A 25126-nucleotide genomic window follows, 5' to 3' on the forward strand; every position below is an offset into this window, starting at 1 on the left:
AAGAATTATTTTAGACTATAAATTTTTAAAGAAAAATCCCTTTTTTTTTCCGTAAACATAACGTTAAGTCAAACGATATTACATAAAATGAACCAAAATAAAATAAACATTTTTTAACTTTCGAGAGCGACACCTAAACCGGCAGCGACACCTAAAACAGCAGCATCGTTGACTGCATTGATAGCATCAAGGACTACTATTAATGAGACGATGAAGGCTTGATCAATATTTGGATACATTGTCACCATAAAATTGTCTTTTCCAATCAATAAACTTTTAGTAGTAATTATCTCATGCATCTGCAATAAGTCATTCACACCAATAGTGTAAGTATTCTAATATTCATCAGAAAAAATAATATATGTATTAACTTTTTCAACTTTGTGTATTATTAATATCTTATTTGATATACATTTAGGTAATGTATAAATAATACTTATATTAGTTATACAATACTCTATTATGTATTAAAGTGTATATTATTAGCTAATACAATGAATTTTCGTATATTAGTAATATAAAGAATTATAACACCTGCATTAAATTCATTAATGATATAACTATCCCTCAAATCCCTCACAGAACATTTTTCATTTTTCAAAGCTAATGGGTGTAGAGTATATTATTGTAAACGAGTTTTTTTTTCTTATAGTAGAACTTATGCAAGATTTGGTATTTTCTTATACATCAAATAGAATAGAATATGAGAAATAATGTCACCATTACTATTTGAACACATTACTATTGAACTTTATTCAACATTATTCTCAAATAATAATAGTGTTACTCACATAATTTATAAAAAGAAATATAATTAAAAAATTCATTTTACTATATAAAAAATGAAATTATGTGTCTTATTTTTCTTTTTGGCTTTTAAAATAGTGTTTTTTTCTACACTTAGTAAGTTTTATAATTTCAGCATTACTATAAGATAATCTTAAGATCACAAGAATTAGAGGACTACACACATCTTTATTTTAACACCATTGTGAACACCTCATTTTTGACGTGTTTATTTTACTCCTATAATATTTTAGTTAGGAATTTTATTTTTATTTTTATTTTGGATATTTGTTTTTATTATTTTATCGGCTCAAATGACCCAATTTTGTTTAAATTGGGCTGATTTAGATCAATTCTGATGGCTCAATTGATTTTGACCCGGTCAATAGAAATGGTCAAGATTGAATCTCAACCATTCATGATATTTTGATCCAAGGGCTATTATTGGACCCAAACAAAAATACAAAACTCCAAAAAATTAACATTTTTTTTATTTTAGATTTTTTATTTTTCTTCTTTCCCTTACTACCATGCCGCTGGCCGGCCACCGCTGCCACCACCGCCCGGTGGCCACCACCTTTTTGGATGGAAAAATCTTTAAAATTTTACCATCTTTTCCTTTCACTCTCCTCTACCTAAATCTACAAACTTTTCATCCATATCTATAGCCAAACCCCGTAGATCTAAGGAAAACTAAATATTAATTTTTACTTTTTCCCTTAGATTTATAAAGTTCCGGTCATTTCCATCCCAAACCCTTTACATAAATGTGTAGAGCTCTTCAAGGGCTATCATTTGATATTAATTTTAAGTTTAAAATCCATCAAAAAAAATTTCGGAAAAGTTTTCCGGCGACCTTCATTTACCCGGAAGTTATGTCAATCTCCCCCCCCCCCCCCNTCATTATCTTTTTTCGTTTGACCATATAAGTCTTTTGATGTCGAATTTGTGTTATTAATGTTCTTTAAGTTTATCATGTTGATGTTGTTGCTTGAAGTATTATTATTATTTATTTATTTTTATTTCGTTTTATGTTTATTTTTTTCTGCATTATTTTGTTATGTTTGATCTTTGAAATTGTTTAGATGTTTAAATTTTGTGTTAGTGGATCAATTTGTTTGGGTATTGATGAAATAGGTCAACATTTGGGTCTATTTTAGATTTTTTCAGATGTCCCATCAGCTATTATTCAAACAATTAATAAAAGAAATGGGTCATCTACATGACATTTGGGACTTATATTTTCAGATGACCCATTAACTATTATTCAAACAATGAATAAAAGAAATGGGTCATCTAAATGACATTTGGGCCTATTATTTTCTGATGACCCATATAACTATATTCAATTACTGAATAAAGTAAATGGGTCATCTTAAAAGGGCAAATGAATCATTCAATTAATCTGATTTTTCTTAAAACAAAAATAAAAAAAAATTGGCCATCTTGGGTGGCACCTTGGGAAAACAAAGAGTCCAATGCATGCATTGACTCTTAAGTAATCAAGAAAAGTTGGAGGTTTAATGTTGAACACCTATTTAAACCCCCTTCTTTTTTTCATTTAAAAAAGAAAAAGAAGAAAAACAGATAGAAAGAAAATTGCAAGAAGAAAAAAAAAACTTAAAAAAATTTCTTCTTCTTAAAAAAGAAGAAGATATTTCTCTTGGGTTGTCTGGGAATTCAATTGAATTTGCTTCTATTATTTGCTTGTCATCAACTCTAGGTATTTCTTTTTACATTTCAATGTAATCTTGAATTAATGTTTATGTTCTTTTTATGTTTTTTTTTTGAAAAATTATTGATTTATTTTGCGAAGTTTATTATGTTTATCCTTATGTTACTTAGTTTGTATATTTTTATTAGTTTATTCTAAGGATAATACTCAATTATTTCCCTAGCCTATACCCAAAATTCCTGAGACACACCTTATCTTTGATGATGTCCTATTACCCTCTCCAACTTTTTTTTTTAAGTAATTAATTACCACTTTCGTACCTACGTGGCAATATACGTGAATTCACCCATGTAGGGCGCCTGAGTGAAGATTTTGGCTAACAATGACCAATAAAAGTTAGCCACGTGTCAAAGTAATTTGAAAAAAATTCAAAAATAAATATTAATGTTTCTCTCTAAAGCAGTTGTCTTCCTCTTTTGAAAAAAAAATCCCATTTTCATGGTTCTTCATTTTTAAAGAAGCTTCATCCATTATCATTCAAGTTAAATAGCTCCTTGATTTGAAAAGGTAAAGTAAAATTTAATATATTCTTTACATCTTTTTATGTCGATTATTAATTCTTATTTTTTTTGACAATGTTTATAAAGTTAGGGTTATGACAAAATCCGAGTTGAATAAGTTGTGTATGGATGAGAACGATTCAATGTTTAACGCGGAAGTGCGATGCAAGCATGGAATCTTACTGCAAATGCAGACGTCTTGGTCAAATCGCAATCCCAGAAGACGATTTTGGTCTTATCCTCACTATGAGGCCACAAAATGTAATTTCTTTAGATGGACAGACACAGAGAGAGTTGATGAAAGATCTCGTTTTATTCTTCCAAAATTGGTGAATAGGATTAACGAGTTAGAAAAGAATTATGAGTGTGTGAAGATGCAACTGGAACAGCTTGATAATTCCAACATTGAACAGTCAAAACTAGAGAAAATTCCTTTGGATGAAGGTGAAAGTCTTCGAAATCGTTATGAAAATCTGAACATCAATTCAAAGGAGAATGTTGAAAACATAAAAGAAATGGGTGAATTGAAAGACAAGAAGAAGATGAAAGGGATGAAAATGAAAAAAACAAAAAAAAATTTCCCTCTTTCTTTTTTTGTTCCTTTATCTACATTTTGATAAAGTAATTTTGAAAACATAAATGGCCAGCTTTTTCGAATTTGGGAAGTGTAAAAGTAGCTGATAGTCACTTTTTAGAAAGCTGCAAAAGTGGGGCCCGGCGCGTGTTGAACAAACACATCAACCTTTCTTATTATTATTGCCACATAGGTACGAAAGTGGTAATTAATTACTTAAAAAAAAGTTGGAGGGGGTAATAGGACCTCATCAAAGATAAGGTGTGTCTCAGGGATTTTGGGTATAGGCTAGGGGAGTAATTGAGTATTATCCCTTTATTCTATAGTGTTTCTCATATGATTGTGTTTATTATGATGTACATATATATTATTAATCATATTTAGTTTAAATGTTAGCTTTAGTAAGTAAAAATAAATAAATAAATAAAATATAACAATCGCAATTTTTTTAGGTTTTTCGTAACTTTCTTTTTGAAAAACGAACTTAAGAAAAAATAAAAATAAAAAATGTAAAAATAGTCATTTTTGCAAAAGGGTTTAATCTGATCATTTTTGCAACAAAAGAAAAATGTAAATCTGATTATTTCTGCAAAAAATGTAAATCTTGTTATTTCTGCAAAAAAAATGTGTAAATATGATCCTTTTTTTTTCAAAAAAAAATTAAAAATAAAATTCTCTTAAATAAATATTTGAATTGATTATTAAAGTAAAAATACAAATTTGACTAATTTGATTTAATAATCTAACAATTAGAAAATTTGCTATTTTGCAATCTTCTATCAAATAAGTCAAGGTAGTCATTTTATATATAATTTTTTTTTTACCAAATTGGTTATTTCTTAAATTTTTATCATTATAAAAAAAAGAAATTAAAACTAGAATTCCTTACCCAATCTCTGTTTTTCATAGACCAAACATAAAAAAAAAAATTATTTTAAACTAAGAACTATCTGGTGACTTGGAACACCTAAAAAACTCAATTCCAAGTGGCGACTGTACAAAAAAAATAAAAATATTTATTTTTTTAAACTCATCATATCCTCAACAATTGTAAAAAATAAAATTGGTGTGACAGATTTGACAACTCCGCTGGGGACCACTTCTTTTAGAATTCGAGCATTGTACATTAACTTTTTTTTTTGGCTATTTTGTTTATTTGGATAAATTTTATGTTTGGGTGCTAATTGTGTTATTTCAGCAATTCATTGTTTTGACATTATATTGTATATAAAGTAATTTCTCTCGCACACCCTCTGAGTCTCTGTAATTTTGTTATACACTGTGTGTGCGGTTACGCTCCACAGGACTTCTGTCTAGGATGAGTCAGTGTGCGGTTATGCTCCTGATTCAAGGTTGTGACACATGTTAGGCGGAATCGGACCACTAGTTAAGCCGGAATAGCTCTGCTACCCGTACGCTGACCCTCCCCGACTCGAGTTGTCCGCTCGAGTAAGGCAGTCTAGACACCTTCATAAATGTTAAACCTAGATAAAATGTCTTTGGTATGCTGTTTTTTTTTTTCTTTCATCATGTGCATTTGACCTAGCGAAATTTAAGATATATATCCATGCTAGACCAAAATGTTCATTTTATATGGTATGTAAAAACAGTTGATTTAGAAGGCCTTGACATTGTTGACCATCTTCAAAATAGCTTTGTGAGTTTAATTATTTATTTATTTTTTTAAAAAAAGGTCAAAATAAAAGGGGTAGTCTTCCCAAGACAAGTTTTTCTTTTATGAACTACGCACACCTAATTCTCACTAAAAAGAGATACGTAGGCATCTCTTCTCGGGTTCGGTGTTTGTAAAAATTGGTGTTTTATTTTATATTTTTTTAAAAAAAAACTCTTTTTTTTACTTTTCTTTCTTCACTCTATTAGAGTTTGTCATAAAAACCTTTATTGGATTCTATTTAAAGGTACAAATGGCACCATCGACCAAAGGACAAGGTTCAAAAAGGCCTAGAAGCGAAGGAATTTCAGAGTTCAAGATCGTAGATACTATACCAAAAAATTTATGGCAATGGTGGACAGACATGGGAAGTCATGAGAAAAAAAGAGTAAAGGAATACTTAGAGCATTTAGTGCATCTTATAGAGATTGACTCTAGAAGGGATGTGGTCGAGGCATTGATTCCTTTTTGGGATCCCAAAAATAATGTATTTCGTTTTTCTGACTGCGAGATGACACCAACTTTGGAAGAAATTGTCGGCTTCATAGGAAAGGGGTCTACTGTTCGAGGTGCTGATCAACGCAATAAAAGACCCATAATTCCGAAACATGTTGATGCCAAAAATTCTTGGAATTGCTCAAGATTAATCAAATAGAGAAAGAGAGTTTGAAAAATGGGTGGGTCTCATTGGACTTTCTATACCAGAGATAAGGCCAAAGTGATGGATTCAAGAACTATCGAAACCAGTTGAGTAACCAAGGGGATGAAGAGGCTTGGAAGGCAAATGGATGTTTTGCTTTTATGATCGCATTTTTGGGGCTCATTATTTTCCCCAAAAGGGACAAGCATATTGACATTCGTCTGGCTGGTGTGGTGAAGGCGTTGACCACAATGGAAAGTCCATCTATTATTCCTATGATCCTGGCAGATATGTTTCGTGCATTGACTAAATGTTTAAGTGGGGAAATGTACTTTGAAGGCTGTAGTATTTTGCTCCAAATATGGTTTCTGGAACACCTTTATCACCATGATCGTGCGCCTAGGTTTACTGCAGGTTGGTGCAACTATGTTTCCTCTCATAAGGAAAGGGAAGCCAAAATTGATTTTCCAAAAGAAATCATAGCGTGTGAATAAAAACTTTCAGTGATCACATCTGATGAAATAGTGTGAAATTATTATTGGTTACCAGCTAAGGATATCATTTGCATGTCTAGTGGTATCTCATTTCTTGTGTTGATTGGTCTTAGAGGTGTTCAACCATATGCCCCACTTCGGGTTATGCATCAACTAGCCAGAGTTCAAGAAATCCCACCCAATGATGATATGAGTAGGTTTGCATATGGCACTCCACCAGGTTTTGCTTTTAATAGCGAAGATATTATGAAGATTTGGTACGGAAGTATATTTCTGAGCTAAGTGAAATGGTTGTGGAGAAAGATAGAGGAAAAGTGGTTCCTGGGTACCTATCGTGGTTTTGTGATCCAATGACATTTGGTGACACTCCCGAAGGATCCAACAGAAAAAGAAGAGATCAACATATCATAAGACATTTGAAAAAAGAGTTGGAGAAGGCCAAAGCAACCATTGCACGGCAAGAAGTACAGGTCCAAAGAGGAAAAAATCACAAGTTAGAGTTGCAAGATATGAAAGGAGAATTGAAGCATGCAGAGGGAAGATTAGCCCGGTTAGAGGAAGAATTGCATAGTAGAATCCACTTGGAACGACAGATAAAAAAGGAGCAGAGTTTTGAGTCTCTCGATTGAAGAGGGACTTAGTGGCATCCGAAGAGGTCGTGCACTGTCAAAAGGAAGAACTTAAGCGGCATAAGGAAAAATTCGAGAAAGAAAGATCGTGTTGGATGCATCAGTTAGAAGAATGTAAAAGAAAAATCAGTCATTATGTTGACATTGAAGAGGGGCAAAGACAACTGATCATCGAGAGAGCAATACTTCGCCATCAACTTGAAGCAGCAGAAGGGCGAGAGGCCCTCTTGAGGAATAATCTTGGTGATCATCAGGCTTTGTTAAATGACTGTCATCAAAACATGGGAAGGGCTAGACTTCAAGTTCATCAAATGGCAGAGCAAACCTCCTATGTTATTAAAAATCAGCGTCGTATGAATGATCAAGAAGTGGCTGAGCAAGAACGGACCATTGTTCCCCATCTGCCGAAGGTGTTGCTGAATTTGTATGAGATCTTGGGAGAAAAAAGAAAGCCCAAGAAAGTGATGAAGATTGAAGAGATGTTTTAGTTGTTTTTTTTTTTGTTCGTTTCATTTTGTTTGTTGAAAGGCTTGGTTTTCAGTTTAAAATTTGGTGTTTAAGGATATTATGTTGATCTGGGTTGTGTTTAAACCTTTTGATTTTGTTGTTTTCTTGAAGTTTTGGCGAATGAATTCCAAATTAATATTTTTGAGTTGTCTAAATCTTTGAACTACGTAATGATCTGATTCATGCAGTAACATGATACGTAGGCAACCTCCAAAGGGTCCGATCAGAGTTTCTTTTTCAAAACTTTTTTTTCCAAAAAAAAGGGACAATAAGCAAAGAAAGATGGGATGAAACAATGGCCTTCTAAACCATGTTACTATGTGATTAATAAGTGTGTGATTGATTTATAAAATTGTCTAACCACTAACAAGTTTGTTCATTTCACATCAACTCTACTTAGCTTTCGGTGGTTGGTTTGTGGTAAACTGGTAGAGCACCCGTACTTTACCAGGTCTAAGGTAAGAGCATCAATGACGACCAATACTGAAACAATGGTGAATCCAGCGGATACTCCAATTGATTAAACAATAAGAGAGACAGTCACTGTTGAAGTAAATCGGACGTTGAGACATATTATGGCATAGTTGTGGCAAGCCTGGGACAATGTACAAGAACCACCAACGTTTATTCCTGGTTTTCCTGAGATCACTAGTATCTAATCTTCATCCTCTCAGGTCCCAATATCAGAACCTTTCTTCCCTCCAGGGTATGGTCCATTTGATAATTGTGGGGCCGGGCCATCAACAACACGTTTTCAAGGCATGCCATTTAGGAATACTCCCACTGTCACAACAGCTGCAACGGTCTATACACTCCCACAACCGATTGTGACACAAAGAGCAGCTCAAGAGGGACAGTTCACCACTCATCCAGAGCAGTACTATACTCCTTGATAGGATTTGGGGCCCTAACTCTGTTCAATTCGGCTTCCCCATTGATGTTGAGAGGCCCACTCCAGGCTCAGAGCAAGAAGAAATGTTGAAAAAAATGAAAAGCATCGAGCAACACATGAATAACATGCAAGGGTTAGGAGGGCACAAAAGTGTCGCATTCAAAGACTTGTGTATGTTCCCAAATGTCCACCTGCCACCTGGGTTCAAACCCCTAAGTTTGATAAGTATGATGGACACGGTGATCCTATAGCTCACCTTAAGAGATACTGTAATCAACTTCGGGATGCAGGGGTTAAAGAATAATTGCTCATGGCTTATTTTGGTGAGAGCCTGACTGGTGTTGCCTCATAATGGTTTATAGACCAAGAGATCACCCACTGGCACATATGGGATGATATGGCTCAAGATTTTGTTAGACAATTTCAGTACAATGTCGACATTAAGCCAGATCGTAATACACTATTCAATACAAGAAAAAAACCAAGTGAAAGCTTTAGAGAATATGCTATCAAATGGAGGGAACAAGAAGCCCAAGTCAGGCCCCCATTAAATGAGCAAGAATTGGTTGATATCTTCAAAGAGGCTCAAGATCCTGACTACTTCCACCACTTCACAGCCGCAATGGGAAGACCGTTTCACACAACAATCAAAATTGGGGAAATGGTCGAAAGTGGTCTCAAAACAGGAAGGATCGTGAGCCAAGCATAAATCAAAGCTACCACACAGGCCATTCAAGGTGGTTCAACAAGTTTTGGAAATCGTAAAAGGAAAGATGAAGTTATTTCACTGGCATCAGGGTCAAGGGGAGATCAGAGAAAGTCTAATTGTCCTTACACATCAATTCAGGGACAACTTAGCTATCCTCAGCATTACTACCCTTATGCCCCTCAATATCCAGTATCTCCATCTCCGTACACGGTCTTAAATGCTCAGTCATATGTGCATCCTCCCAATCGCCCACATTTTCGGGCCTCATCTCAAGGAAACTTTTGCCCGCAATGGATACCCTATCAGGTCCCTTACAACTCTCCTCTTATGCAGAATTATGCTTAAGATCAAGCACAGAAAAAGAAATTCACTCCATTGGGAGAGTCGTACTCCAACTTGTATCAAAAGTTAAGAAAGATAGGAGCGATTGAGTGTATCCCACCACATCGTCTGAATCCAAATGATCCAGGTTTCTAAGCCAATGAAAATGTGAATACCATTCAGGAGCCCCAGGACACAGCACTGATAATTTTTGGACCTTGAAGGGAGCAATAGAGAAGTTGATCGAGCATGGAGTTGTTGTTGTGACAAATGATCAAAACACTCTCAATGTGACAAAAAACCCACTTCCAACTCAAAATAACTTAGTGGGTATGGTTTGTGATGATCAAGAGTACAAACTCCTCAGCAAAATGGGAAAGTTGTTTAGGAAGATCGGAGAAGAAGACAAGTCAATGAAGAGTTTAGAACCAGTTGCATCTCTGAGTGTGGAAGGTGTCAATCTTGACACCAAAGTCTTGTGCGTCCCGAGGGTTTCAAAGGGGGTTGAAGTTCGAGCAGCTATGCCAAAGTTGTATGTATCAAAAGGCTTTTCATTAACACAACATGACCAAAGTTGCTTGACCAAGTTGAAAGAGCCTATTTTTGTTAAGCCCGTTCAACAGCTTCCAGTAATTGATTCAAAGGCTTTCCCTTGGAACTATAACAAAACCGCAATGGTTTATCGAGGAAAGGAGATTGTCGAAGAAGTTGATGAAGCGGGGGTTTTGACACATTCTGGAAGATGTTATTCTCCAGAAGAATTAAGAAAAGGGAAGATGACTGAAAATATCCAAGTACCACTAAAGAAAGCAGTTACTGAGGAAGAAAATGTAGAATTTCTAAAAAAGTTATGGTTCCAGATTACTCTGTCGTGGAACAATTAAAGAAGACGCCTGCACAGATTTCACTGTTGTCTCTACTTTTGCACTCAGAAGAACATCGTCTTGTATTGAATAAGGTTTTGAATGAAGCACATATGCCAAAAGAAACCACAGTAAATCAGTTGGAGAATATTGACCAAACGCGTCTTCGAGTTAAACGCCATCACTTTCACTAATGATGAGTTGCCCAAGGAGGGAGCTGGACACAACAAAGCTTTGCATCTTACAGTGACATGTGAAGGTTACTATGTAAAGAGGGTCATGATAGATGGAGGGTCAGGGTAGACATATGTCCTCTTTCTATGCTGCAAAGCTTGAAAGTTAACACTGACAGAATTCGCCCTAGTAATGTATTTGTGCGAGCTTATGACGGCTCAAGGAGGGATACCATTGGTGAAATCAAGTTAAACATGACAATTGGGCCAGTAGTCTTTATGATTGTGTTCCAAGTAATGGATATAGAAACATCTTATAATTTCTTACTAGGGAGGCCATAAATCCACATGGCTCGAGCCGTCCCATCAACTCTACATCAAGTTGTCAAGTTTGAATACAACAATAAGGAAATCACTGTTCATGGGGAAGATGATTCACCTATTTACATAGATCCATCCGTCCCATACATTGAGGCAAAGGAAGGATGTGATTTTGTTGTTTACCTGTCTTTTGAGGTTGTATCAGTCGATCGCTTTAAAGAAGGAGAATCTATCATCCAATCATGTATCTCTTCTTCCGCTTCAATGGTAGCAACGACGATGCTCAAATATGGTTATAGACCCGGTAAAGGTTTGGGAGTATATTCGCAAGGAATGGTGGATCCCATTACTCTCTTAGGAAACCAAGGCACCTCTGGCCTCGGATACAAACAAAGCAAGAAAAATGGAGATAAGGCTAAGAACCACAAAAGGATTGATTGGTCGTTGCCACAACCGATTCCCCATATTTCTCATTCTTTTATCAAACCTCAGGGTCCGCAATTGAAAGATTCATTCACTCTTGAAGACATTGAAGAAGTTATTGAGGATCTCAGTCAGTTGTTTTGTGAAGTAAATATGGTCCAAGTTGGTGAAGGTACAAGTCATGCCAAAATGCGGCTCGTGGGCTCAGGTGTTGAGTTAAGCAATTGGGAAGCCACTCATTTCCCCATAAGGAAGGAGTCGTGGTAGTTTTTTTTGCTACTCTTTTGTATTTTGTTATTCTCAAGGTTGTGGCCCGAATAGTTCAAAGTATTTTGTTATTGTCAACCCTTTTGTCCCTTTTTGATGTCAATGAAATGAAATTTCAGTTTCATAGTAAATTTTGTCTTTTTTCCCTCCCTTAATTCTTATTCTCTATTTTTCAGTTCTGTAAATGCCGACTTTGATAACATGACATGCATGCAGAACTCACTCCCTGATTTCAAAGAGTTGTTTATTCTTGAATCACCAAGTCAAGAGGTGGAATATGATGTAGAAGAGGATTTTAGGGAAATTAATAGGGAACTGGAACAATTTGAGCACAAACCGAAGCCTAATCTTAGTGAAACTGAGACACTCAATTTGGGAAGTTCTTAGGATGTTAAGGAAATAAAAGTAAGTTTACATATCAATCAAGAAATTAGAGAGGCAATAATACAACTTCTGTTTGAATACAAAGATGTATTTGCTTGTTCTTATGATGACATGCCAGGTTTGAGTGTTGATTTTGTGGTTCATAAGTTGCCCGTTTATCCTGATTTTCCACCCGTCCAGCAGAAAAGAAGGAAATTCAAACCGGACGTGAGTGAAAAAATCAAGGAAGAAATAATGAAACAACTGAATGCAAAAGTGATCCAAGCTATTCGTTACACTACTTGGTTGGCAAATGTTGTTCCTTTGCCGAAAAAGGATGGAAAGACAAGAGTTTTTGTTGACTATCGGGATTTGAACAAGGCTAGTCCAAAAGACAACTTTCCATTGCCAACTATCCACATCCTAGTTGATAATTGTGCAAAACACGAGATGAAATCTTTTGTGGACTGTTATGCGGGGTATCATCAAATCTTGATGGATGAAGAGGACGCTGAGAAAATTGCTTTCACCACTCCATGGGGAACTTATTGCTACAATGTCATGCCATTTGGTCTTAAAAATGCTGGGGAGACTTACATGAGGGCTATGACTACCATGTTCCATGATTTGATGCATAAAGAAATTGAAGTATACGTCGATGACGTAATCATCAAGTCTAAAACACAAGTTGATCATGTGCAGATCTGAGAAAATTCTTGGAAAGAGTGCGAAGATATGACCTCAAGCTTAATCCAGCAAAATGTGCATTCGGAGTTCCATTTGGAAAACTTCTGGGTTTTATTGTCAGTAGAAGGGGAATCGAATTGGATCCCTCCAAAATAAAATCCATTCGAGATTTGTCATCCCCCGAAAATAAGACCGAAGTCATGAGTCTACTTGGGAGGTTGAACTACATCAGCAGGTTTATTGCTCAACTCACAACCACGTGTGAGACCATTTTCAAACTTCTGAAGAAGGATGCTGTTGTCAGATGGACAGAAGCTTGTCAACGATCTTTTGAAAAAATCAAGGAGTATTTGTCCAACCCTCCCGTGTTGGTACCGCCTGAACCTAACAGGCCTCTATTTCTATATCTTTCAGTAACAAATAATTCCTTTGGGTGTATTCTCGGTCAACATGATGCTACAGGAAATCTACTACTTGAGCAAGAAATTCACTAGTTATGAGGTCAAGTACACCCTTTTGGAAAGGACATGTTGTGCCTTAACTTGGGTAGCTCAAAAGTTAAGGCATTAGTTATTGTCCTACACAACTTACCTCATATCAAGGATGGATCCTTTAAAGTACATCTTTCGGAAGCCAATGCCAAGTGGCAGACTCGCAAAATGGCAAATTTTGCTCACTGAATTTGACATTATATATGTCACTCGCACTGTAATTAAAGCCCAAGCTTTGGCAGACCACTTGGCAGAGAACCCAGTCGATGGTGATTACGAACCATTGGATACATATTTTCCAGATGAAGAGATTAACTCAGTTGAGGAAGTAGGTTCAAATGGAAATCAATCCTGGCAATTGTACTTTGATGGAGCAACCAACGCAAAAGGCACAGGGATTGGGGCAATTGTAATATCGCCCACAGGGCAACATTACCCTGCAACAGCTCGACTTCGTTTCTTTTGTACAAATAACACGACTGAGTATGAAGCTTGCATCATGGGTCTAAATATGTCAATAAATTTGGGTGTGCAAGAATTAATTGTGTTCGGAGATTCTGATTTGCTTATCTAACAAGCTCAAGGCGAATGGAAAACTCGAGACCTCAATCTCCTTCCATACAGACAATGTGAGGAAGATCTTAGCAAAAGGTTCATGTCCATCAAGTTTAGATATATCCCAAGGTTTCATAATGATTTGGCCGATGCCTTGGCTACTTTGGCCTCAATGCTTCCCTATCTTGGAAACACTTACATCACTCCATTAGAGATTCAAGTTCGGGACCAACATGGCTATTGTAATACAGTAGAAGCAGAACCTGATGGTGAGCCATGGTACTCAGACATCAAGAATTTTTTGAAGACAGGGAGATGCCCCGAACATGCCAACAGAAGCCAAAAACGAACTATTAGACGTCTGGCTAATGGTTTCTTTTTGAGCGGGGATGTTTTGTATAAACGAACTCCATAGTTGAATTTATTGAGATGTGTGGATGCTGAAGAAGCCGATAAAATTATGAATGAAGTGCACGCTGGGGTATGTGGACCATACATGAACGGATATGTCCTTGTAAAAAAGATACTCCGGGCGGGGCGGGGTATTATTGGCTTACCATGGAAAGGGATTGCTTTCACTTTGTGAAAAAAATGTCATCAATGTCAAATCCATGGTGATCTCATTCATTCACCTCATTCAGAGTTGCACCCCATGGATGCTCCTTGGCCCTTTGTTGCATGGGGAATCGATGTAATCGGACAAATTGAGCCAAAAGCCTCTAATGGACATCGATTCTTTTTGGTTGCAATTGATTACTTCACCAAATGGGTGGAGGCGATAACTTTCAAAGCAGTCACTAAGAAGGCGGTCGTTGATTTTGTTCATTCAAACATTATTTGTCGATTTGGTTTCCCAAGAGCTATCATCACAGATAATGCTGCAAACCTCAATAGTAATCTGATGAAGGAGGTATGCGAGCAGTTCAAAATTGTGCACCAAAATTCTACTACATACCAACCAAAAGCCAATGGAGCTGTGGAGGCAGCCAACAAGAATATCAAAAAGATTCTCAGAAGGATGGGTCAAGGCACTAGACAATGGCATGAGAAGCTGCCTTTTGCACTTTTAGGTATCGCACAACAGTGCGCACCTCGATTGGTGCAACTCCTTATTTGCTGGTGTATGGAACTGAGGCTGTGATTTCAGCGGAAGTCGAAATTCTATCTCTTTGAATTATTGTCGAGGTTGAAATTGATGATACTGAATGGGTCAAAACCCGACTAGAGCAACTCGCATTAATAGACGAGAAACAATTGATGGCTATCTGTTTTGGTCAGCTTTATCAGCAAAGGATGGCTCGTGCATACAACAAAAAGGTGCACCCAAGACACTTTGAAGTAGGTTAACTGGTCTTAAAGCGCATTCTCCCCCACCAAGAAGAAACCAAGGGAAAGTTTGCCCCAAATTGGCAAGGTCCATATCTTATCAAGGAAGTATTGTCCAAATGAGCCCTGCACCTTACTGATGTGGAAGGAAAAATCATGGGCATAATTGTTAATGCAGATTCAGTCAAAAGATACTACATCTAATGCATTCTAAGGTTCTGCGACAAGTTTGGGGTTGAAAGAACAAAGGCACCTCTTCAAAAAAAATATCTCTCATTGAAAATCTTAACTATGTTTGACCTGATTCCGAAAAGATACATAGGCAACCCTTTAGGGGTTCGGTCATATAAAAAAAATTTAATTTTCCAGTATTTACAGAAACTGGGGCATTGTTTTAGTTTTTTTTATATAGAATAATGTCAGATTGTAATTTTGTTTATTCTGGCAACCGAGTTTTTGATCAAATCTGAAAATGATATTAATCATCAAAGAAAACATCGAAAAAAAAAGAAAAAAAATTATGAGTGAAAACCCTTAGGGGTACCATAAGTAAGTAAAAAAAAAAGAGTCTTATCAGTGAAAACCTTCATAGGCATCATAAGACGAAAAAAATAATAAAATCTTATAGGTGAAAATCCTACGGGCACCTTAAGATAAAGGGAGAGAACATCATGAATGAAATCTCCAAAGATGATCATTTCTCGACACCTCTGCATAAAGGGCACATAGATTAATTGACGATGACTCAGATTTTGAGAACTAAAAAACTTAAACGGATCAGGGGGCAAGTCCAAGTGCATGTCATGGTTCAATCAAAGTCGACATATGCCTCCAGATAAGTTCTCTTTCTCATTTTTAAAGGAATATCCTTCATTAAGTTTATAGTCTTCTTGATCCAATCTTTCATACTCTTAAGTTTGATATTTGTTTTTTTTTCTCTTTTCGATATAATCTCTTGACAAAATAAAGTAAAGAGTGCAAATCTTACTACGGGTTCTCAAAAATAAAGCTGAGTATCTGAGTTGACAAGCCATTGAGCAAGGACTAAAAACACCTCAGATCTTCACTGAAAATTTATGAAGGTCATCATTCTTTGGGACATCACTCGCACCATGACATTTGGTAGTACCAAAAGATCAAGGCCCCTGGTTAACAAAGAGGGGAGCTTCAAAGGTTTCTTAACCAAGGAGTTGTAGTAGAGTTGGAGAAATTGGTCGTGTATGGTTAAGTCGTTGGAGAACCAAGGCCACAAACCAACCACCACTTTAAACTAACAATTTTTTCTTTCATTTGCTCAAAACAGAAAGAAAAAAAAATGCAGGGTTACAAGTCAAAAAGGAAACATCACAAAAAGGAAGATCTCCAGATGTCTTCAAATGTTTGGTGTTTCATCTCATGCTACTCGCATTTTTGCCTATCAATGCAAAAGTTTCGGGAAATACGCTCCAATCTGAATTCCGTGCAATACGCACACGTCCTTTATTCATGGGCAATACTCACCATCCTTTGTTCATGTGCAATACGCACCTGTCTGAATTTCGTGTAACACGCACCAATATGAATTCCGTGCAACAAGCACACATCCTTTACCCAGGGGCAAAACGCACCATCCTTTGTTCATGTGCAATACGCACTTGTCTGAATTTCGTGCAATACGCACCAATTTGAATTCCGTGCAACAAGCACACATCCTTTATTCATGGGCAATACGCACCATCCGGTGTTCATGTGCAATACGCACCAGTCTGAATTCTGTGCAATACGCACCAATTGGAATTCATGTGCAATACGCATCAATATGAATCCCGTGCAATACGCACACATCCTTTATTCATGGGCAATACACACCATCCTTTGTTCATGTATAATACGCACCTGTCTGAATTTCGTGCAATACGCACCAATCTGAATTTCGCGCAACAAGCACACATCCTTTATTCATGGGCAACATGCATCATCCTATGTTCATGTGCAATACGTACCAGTCTAAATTTCGTACAATACGCATCAATCTGAATTTATGTGTAATGCGCACCAGTCCTTATTCACATGCAATACAGATCAATTCTCTATTCATGGGAAATACGCACCATATGCATATCTGGAGCAATACGCACCAACATTCATAGGTTATACACACCCTATTCACATTTTGGGGATACATCCAATCTTAGGACAATGCGTCTTATTTGGAACTCTTAGGGCAACACACCTCACTTAACCTATTCATTCTAGGGTTATATTTCCTAGTTCAAGATTCTCATTTGTTTTCTTCTTTTCTAAAGGAAACATATTCTTCATGGGTTCTTCATTTTGTGATCTTGAGTTTTGAGTTTCAACAACCAACTCAAGTTAAAACATGCACTTAAGAATGATCCCCCAGCCGCCAAGACATCATGAAGATCGATCTCAAAGATAATGCACAGAGCAAGTGAAATATCTAGATAAGATCCTAAGAAGTTACATCAATTAGGGATCTTGTAACATTTATAATGTAGAGAGACATAGTTTTCTAACTCTTTTCTTTGTAACTATAGGCAGTAGATGATGACAAGCAATATGAAGCAATATTTTGGCCACCGTTTCTGATAGTTTCGGCTATCAAAGTTTCTCGAACTACACTGATCTGATTTCCTTTTATTCAAGGATATGTAGGCAACCTCTGAAGCAAGGTTTGGTCGTCTATTCCAAAATGGCTTCATCGGAGTTTGAAACAGTAAAAAATTAGCCACTTCATTCACTTTCGTTGCTTGAAAACTCTTCATGTTTCCAAGCAAAGAGGAGAATGCTGTGAACACCTAATTTTTGACGTGTTTATTTTACTTCTACAATATTTTAGTAAGGAATTTTATTTTTATTTGTATTTTTGATATTTGTTTTTATTATTTTATTGGCTCAAATGACCAAACTTTGTTTAAATTGGGCTGATTTAGATCAATTCTGATGGCCCAATTGATTTTGACCCGGTCAATAGAAATGGTCAAGATTGAATCTCAACCATTCATGATATTTTGATCCAAGGGCTATTATTGGACCCAAACAAAAATACAAAACTCCAAAAAATTAGCATTTTTTTTATTTTAGATTTTTTATTTTTCTTCTTCCCCTTACTACCATGCCGCCGGCCGGCCAACGCTGTCGCCACCACCGCCCGGTGGCCACCACCTTTTTGGCCGGAAAAATCTTTAAAATATTACCATCTTTTTCTTTCACCCTCCTCTACCTAAATCTACAAACCTTTCATCCATATCTATAGCCAAGCTCCGTAGATCTAAGGAAAACCAAATATGAATTTTTATTTTTCTTAGATTTATAAAGTTCCGATCATTCCCAACCCAAACCCTTTACATAAATGTGTAGAGCTCTTCAAGGACTATCATTTGATATAAATTTTAAGTTCAAAATCCGTCAAAAAAATTTCCGGCGACCTTCATTTACCCGGAAGTTGTCAATCTTTCCCCCTCTCTCAATTTTTATTCAAATTCATCATTATCTTTTTTCGTTTGACCATATAAGTCGTTTGATGTTAGATTTGTGTTATTAATGTTCTTTAAGTTTATCATGTTGACGTTGTTGCTTGAAGTATTATTATTTTTTTATTTCGTTTTATGTTTTTTTTTTCTGCATTATTTTGTTGTGTTTGATCTTTAAAATTGTTTAAATGTTTAGATTTTGTGTTAGTGGGTCAATTTGTTTGGGTCTTGATGAAATAGGTCAACATTTGGGCCTATTTTAGATTTTTTCAGATGGCCCATCAGCTATTATTCAAACAATGAATAAAAGAAATGGGTCATCTACATGACATTTGGGCTTTTTATTTTCAGATGACCAATTAACTATTATTCAAACAATGACTAAAAGAAATGGGTCATCAAAATGACATTTGGGCCTATTATTTTTTGATGACCCATATAACTATATTCAATTAATGAATAAAGTAAATGGGCATCTAAAAGGGCAAATGAATCATTCAATTAATCTGATTTTTCTTAAAACAAAAATAAAAAAAATTCATTGGCCATCTTGGGTGGCACCTTAGGAAAACAAAGAGTCCAATGCATGCATTGGCTCTTAAGTTTTCAAGAAAAGTTGAAGGTTTAATGTTGAACACCTATTTAAACCCCCTTCTTTTTTCCATTTAAAAAAGAAAAAGAAGAAAAAAAAAAGATAGAAAGAAAATCGCAAGAAGAAGAAAAAAACTTTAAAAAATTTCTTTTTCTTAAAAAAAAAAAAAAGAAGATATTTCTCTTGGGTTGTCTTGGGAATTCAATTGAATTTGCTTCTATTATTTGCTTGTCATCAACTCTAGGTAATTCTTTTTACATTTCAATGTAATCTTGAATTAATATTTATGTTCTTTTTATATTTATTTTTTTTGAAAAATTATTGATTTTTTTTGCTAAGTTTATTATGATTCTCGTATGATTATGTTTATCCTTATGTTACTTAGTTTGTATATATTTATTAGTTTAGTCTATAGTTCTTCTCCTTAGAATTGTTATTTGCTAAGAAAATAGCTAATTCGATCTTCATTTTCAATTGAAATCTAGATGTTGTCTTTATAGTAAATAAAAAGTCTTTTTCATCAGTGCTTTCTCCTTTATATGCATTCCATCTCGAATGCTCAGTCAACATCTATACAAAAATTAATTGACAGCAACAACTTTAGATTTAACGTAAACATATTTATATGATCATCACTTGTAAAAATGTAAAATATTATGACAAGTATAAGATTATAACTATTTAGGTATTACAAATTGAAATTTATTTGTTAATGCAAGATATCTAGTTCTTAAACCTATAATGTAAAAAAGAATTCACACGTATAACTAAATGATATATACTTGATTATTAATTACTTTAATTTTCATGTTACTATATAAATTTGATATGAAGAACTTATCATGTTAGTGGGTCCACATACAAGTCTATATAGAAATAACTTATTAATATCGATATATAGAATAAATTAAAAATAATTTAAATATATCTTCCTAAAGGTTTGACTTGCATTGTAGTATTAACTAACACAAAGTTGTGGAGCTGGAATTGTTACATTTAATTAAAGATCTCGAATTTGAGTCCTGAATATAAAGAAAATTTTGTTGAAAATGCTATCCTAAATAAAATTTGCAGTGAACCATTTGAATTTAGTTGAAACTCTATTACAGAATCTAGATACAGAGTGGGGAAAAAAAAAAGAAAAATGCACAAGTACCCCCTAGACTATAACCAAAATTTCAGAGACACACCTTAACCAAACTAAGGTCATATTACCGCCCTGAATTTATTATTTTTTTTTGTAATTTTATACACCTTTTATCTTACGTGGCACACTTCGTGAATCCATGCAATTGAGGCGCGTAGGAGATATTTGGATGCCACGTAAGCCAAAAAGGTGCACAAAATTATAAAAAATAAATCTAATGAGGGTAATAGGACCTTAGTATAGTTAAAATGTGTCTGAGATTTCGATCATAGTCTATGAAGGTTATTGTGCATTTTCCCTGGAAAAAACTTATAACATGAACTTACCCTCCCTCATTATGATTTCTTTATAACATTTTCTATAGAACCTATCTACTAAATCAACCTTCTACTATGTACCTTTTGTTTGAGAGTGATCAAGGGATTATCAGTAGCATCAGGAATAACTCTCTTATCATGCCATCCAAAAGAATTGCCTTTAACTTTGAACATGAAGTTTCCATTCATATCTGAAACAACAAATTCTCCATATCTAAGTGACTTCACCTTCCTAGATATAACAACATCAACCTGGTTCGACGTGCAATATTCAGATTCAATTACATAATTAGCCATACTTGCATAACTTGATTCCGCCATGAACAATGATCAGTAACTTTTACTTGTTCGTTATGCAAAAGTTTACAAAAAAAATGATGTGAAAATACTTTTTTTTTCTTACGATATTTTTTTTTGTTTAGAGTATATATTGTTTGCAGTTTAATGTTTGTTTATATAATAACGGGATAATGCACAAGTATCCCCTCAACCTATGCCCGAAATCTCAAAGATACACTTATACTATACTAAGATCTTATTACCCCTGAACTTATTTTGTAAATAATTTCTATCCCTCTTCAGCCTACGTGGCACTATCTTGTGGGCCCAACACTAATTAACTTTTTTTTTCAAGCTAGTGCCACGTAGGCTCAAAAGGGGTAGAAAATTAATTATAAAATAAGTTAATGGGGTAATAAGACTTTAATATAATATAAGTGTGTCTAAAATTTCAGAAATAGATTGAGAGATACGTGTGCATTTTTCCTATAATNTAAGAAGTCATGAACGCGTTGAATTAGTCTAATAAGAAAAGATAAAAGAATCAAATAACAATAAATAGCCAAATAATTGTAATTTTTACGGTGAGGACCTGGTTAGTGACGGAGCTAGAAATAGATATTCAAATACATAAACATTTAAGTTTGTATTTTTTTATTCTTTAAAGACGTCTGAAATCATTAGGCTATATCATATTATTTTATCATAAATGTCCAAAATATTATTTAGACACTTTATTAATCATTTCACTTATATATATTTTTTAATTGCTGACGAAAATTATCTAATTGAACATGACATAAAGGTGGCTACACCACTGGACTTGAGGATCCACTTGCATTGAAGATTAATTTAGTTATGTAATAATAGATAGTTCGGTACATGGATAAAATTATGCAAATATAAGTAATATGAGTATTAATTATAAGGATATAAATTATTTTAATTTTAATAATATGGACTAATACCTCTATATTTATGAATTATCTTATTCTAATTTTTAATTTTTTTTATTGGTTTTTCTGAAGAATTGATCTGATTTTAAAGACTTGTATATTTAATTTATTACTATTACTCAAAAGTATTATTCTAATCTACCGATAAAGAAAAGGTATTATTCTAAGGAAAAATTGTATATAATAGCAAACTAATAACCTAGAATAAATGGAGTAGCTAGAGTTTGATTTAATTGTGCTCCATAGCAAACGTTTGCAAAAAATTGTCAGGCGCTTCTCTCCCAAATACACTGTCCTCCAATCTCTCGCTCGCTTCCTCACTTTTTATACAAACACAAGTGTATAAAAATTATTTCTAATTGTATAAAGCAGAGAAAATTGTATAAATACATACATTTTTGTTCCCCTCTCTCCCCTCTTCCAGATCTCGCTCGCCACTCTCCCAAATATCGCTCGCCACCCTCGCTTTTCTCACTTATACAAACATAAGCGAAATGTATAAATTGTGTTTCTGTTTGTATAAAGCGTGAGAAAATTGTATATACACATGCAAGTACATATATTTTCGTCTTATACACTTTTAATTATACAATAAAAATACTCCCCTGCCCAGTTTCTTTTATATTTCTCTCTTTCTCGTTTTATACAATTTTCAAATTGCATCTAATTTCTCTCTTTCTCGTTTTATACAATTCGATTCAATTGTATATTCCTTGTCAAGTCACTTTTGTCTTTTTCTCTTTCTCATTTTATACAAATTCAAATTGTATATAACCGTTCTATACACTTATAATCATACAATTCATTTTATACACTTCGTTTTTATACAGTTCTCTGCCCAAGTGTCTTTCTCTTTCTTGTTTTATACACTTCGTTTTATACAATTTGCTTAAACTGTATATGTATAGCGAATTATACAGTTTCTATATTTGTCATGGAGCGCGATTTTGCAAACTTTGCTATAGCATACAAATATAAATTTTTTATTTGTTATATGTGAAAGTTGCCCTTATTCTAACCTGTCCTTTTAGTTGAAATTTCAACCTTAGAATTTTCACCAAAAAGGATATGGTCTCTTTTTCTTCAACTTTGTAAGAAATATGCGATAATTACGGTGGATTAAAAACTTTATGATTTTGTTAGTGATATACCGTGGTTTCACGGTATTATTAATACTTTTTCCTTAAGTTTAGTGTGTCCAAAAGCCTTTTTATGCTAATTTTTATGTAAGTTTCTCTTTATTTGCAGGAAATCTGCCTAAAAGAGGAATGCGAGGTTTTTGAGCGAGAAATACAGAAAAGGACCACCTACGGAGCTTGTGACGGTTCGTCGTGCCCGTGACGGTCCGTAGGTGGCATCGTAGTGCAGCTGCTGAAGGAAGATGGGGAAATCTGACCAAGTGTGGGGTTGCGGAGTGCGTGACGGACCGTCGTATCCATAACGGTCCGTCCTGCTGATTCGTCATGATGTTCAGAGAAGTAGTCCAGTACCCAAATTCCAAGAGTTTAAGTGTTTTGGAACGGAGACCCTCGACGGACCGTTGTGCCTGTAACGATCCGTCATATCTGCCGTCGAGGATAATGAAAAGAGTAGCAGAAGAAATTGAACAAGTATGGGGCGACGGAGTCCATGACGGTCTGTCGTGACCACAACGATCCGTCGCGAGGTCCGTCGACCCAGCCGCGTTTTGACAGATTTCCAGCTAATAAGTCCTTATGTAATTAGGTTTTTATTTTTTTATAAATAGTTCAAAAAACCTCGTTTTGGAGGTTAGATTCTAGATTTTTTGGTTAGGCCCTTGATCATTGTTAGACTCTTTATTATTTTTTAGACCTTTTGTGAGATTCTTGATTATTTTGAGATTGTTGTAATTGATTGTTGGTGATTTTTGTTGATTAATCAAGCGAACTTTCGGATTTTACTCTTTCTCATTGAAGTAAGTACATGAATTCTTATACCATATATTTGAATATTGTTACCATATATATGAATATTGTGATTATGACTATGGGTAACTAAACTCCATAACTAGGGTTGTGGGAACCACAGACAAATAATGAGGTAAAACCTAACTAAAATAACAATTCTAGAATAGTGTCTTGCATGTATTGATAATTCTTTCGCTTAGAAGTCTTTTTAACGGATGGCCAACGTTAGAACTCGCCTTAATGCTACTTGCCGGACCAAGGAGGTAGATAATAGGAAAAGAATTATCAAGATAGATTTAGTGTATACTATCTAATAGGCTAGTATTGATTGGTAAGAGGTAATAACTTAGTCAAATATCGAATACGATGCTTAATATGAGGTAAAGAAAAGGGTTAGTATAGCAACACACATAGCCGGACCAAGGTGCGGAGTGGAATTTTTTTGATGCCGGACCAAGGATTTAGAAATACATAACTTATCACTTTGCATGCAAGATACTAGGAAAGAATTGTTATAGTTAGAATTATCAAGTTATGAACCTGTGGGGAACATGTAAACCCTAGTTACTTTTATTAATTGATTAAACTCCAACATTCGAAGCTGTTAGTTGTTTCCTTTAATTTCGCTAGTTATTTTCATCTATTTAGAAATAGAAAACCCCTCTTTTATCATTTTTGCTTTCCAAGGAAGTAATAGACTGAACAATAGTAATAATAGATTGAAGTTAAGTCTAAACTATTTTCCTCGTGAGAAGTAAGTTTGAGCGTATCAGTTAGGTCATATTAGAGAATTCGTAATTGGTTATTAGTGTAGTGTCATATACTTGACATTTTCTTCCAGGAATTAGTAATATACAAAAATCAGTGGGTGGGTAGATAGTAAAGATTTATTAGTAAATTCAGATTGAATTTTAAATTTATGATATGTTAATCAAGTAAAATTATTGGTTAATAAAATTGGATGATATTTTTAAGGGAAAAAAGTCTTAAATATATTCAAACTTCGATTGAAATTGTTTTAACAATATTAAAATTTGGAAAGGATCTTATCCCCTAAAAAAAAAATCACATTTTGTAAAAGCGCTGAGCGATTTTGCTTTTTCCGGTGGAGGAAATCACTGTTGTTCTAGTGATTTTGCCGTTTTAGTTAATATAAAATTTTGCAGCGATTTTTTTAATTTTTTTATAATAAAAATTAAAATCGGTGCCTTTGGCAACAATTTTCTTGAAATTTTTTACGCAGCGATTTTGTTGAATTTTTTTTTAAAATGAAGATCGCTAGCAGCAATTTTTTTGAAATTTTTTTAAAAAAATAAAATCGTTAAGCAGCGATTTTGATGATTTTCTTTTTTAAATTAAGATCGCTGGCAGCGATTTTATTGATTTTTTTTTAAAAAATGAAACGCTCCTACTGGAGCGATTTGTGACTTTTAAAAAACAATCTTAAAAAGATCGCTGTCTAGGTAGCGATTTTGTTGCAAATAATATTTTTTTCTAAAAAAAATG

The 25126-nt window shown here is 34.6% G+C and overlaps 1 protein-coding gene across 1 annotated transcript; it reads right to left on the bottom strand.

Annotated features, from left to right (window-relative positions):
- Positions 1–113: 113 nt before the first annotated feature.
- Positions 114–20778, bottom strand: LOC107029967 (protein LURP-one-related 10-like). Its single transcript, XM_015231392.1, has 6 exons — positions 20539–20778; positions 19407–19563; positions 10898–10911; positions 9581–9611; positions 4681–4694; positions 114–335 (listed from the first exon to the last, which is right to left on the bottom strand). The coding sequence occupies exons 1-6, from the start codon at positions 20776–20778 to the stop codon at positions 114–116; spliced, it is 678 nt and encodes a 225-aa protein (XP_015086878.1).
- Between the last annotated feature and the right edge of the window lie 4348 nt (positions 20779–25126).

This window comes from Solanum pennellii, chromosome 9, assembly GCF_001406875.1.
Source record: "Solanum pennellii chromosome 9, SPENNV200".
NCBI lineage: Eukaryota > Viridiplantae > Streptophyta > Magnoliopsida > Solanales > Solanaceae > Solanum > Solanum pennellii.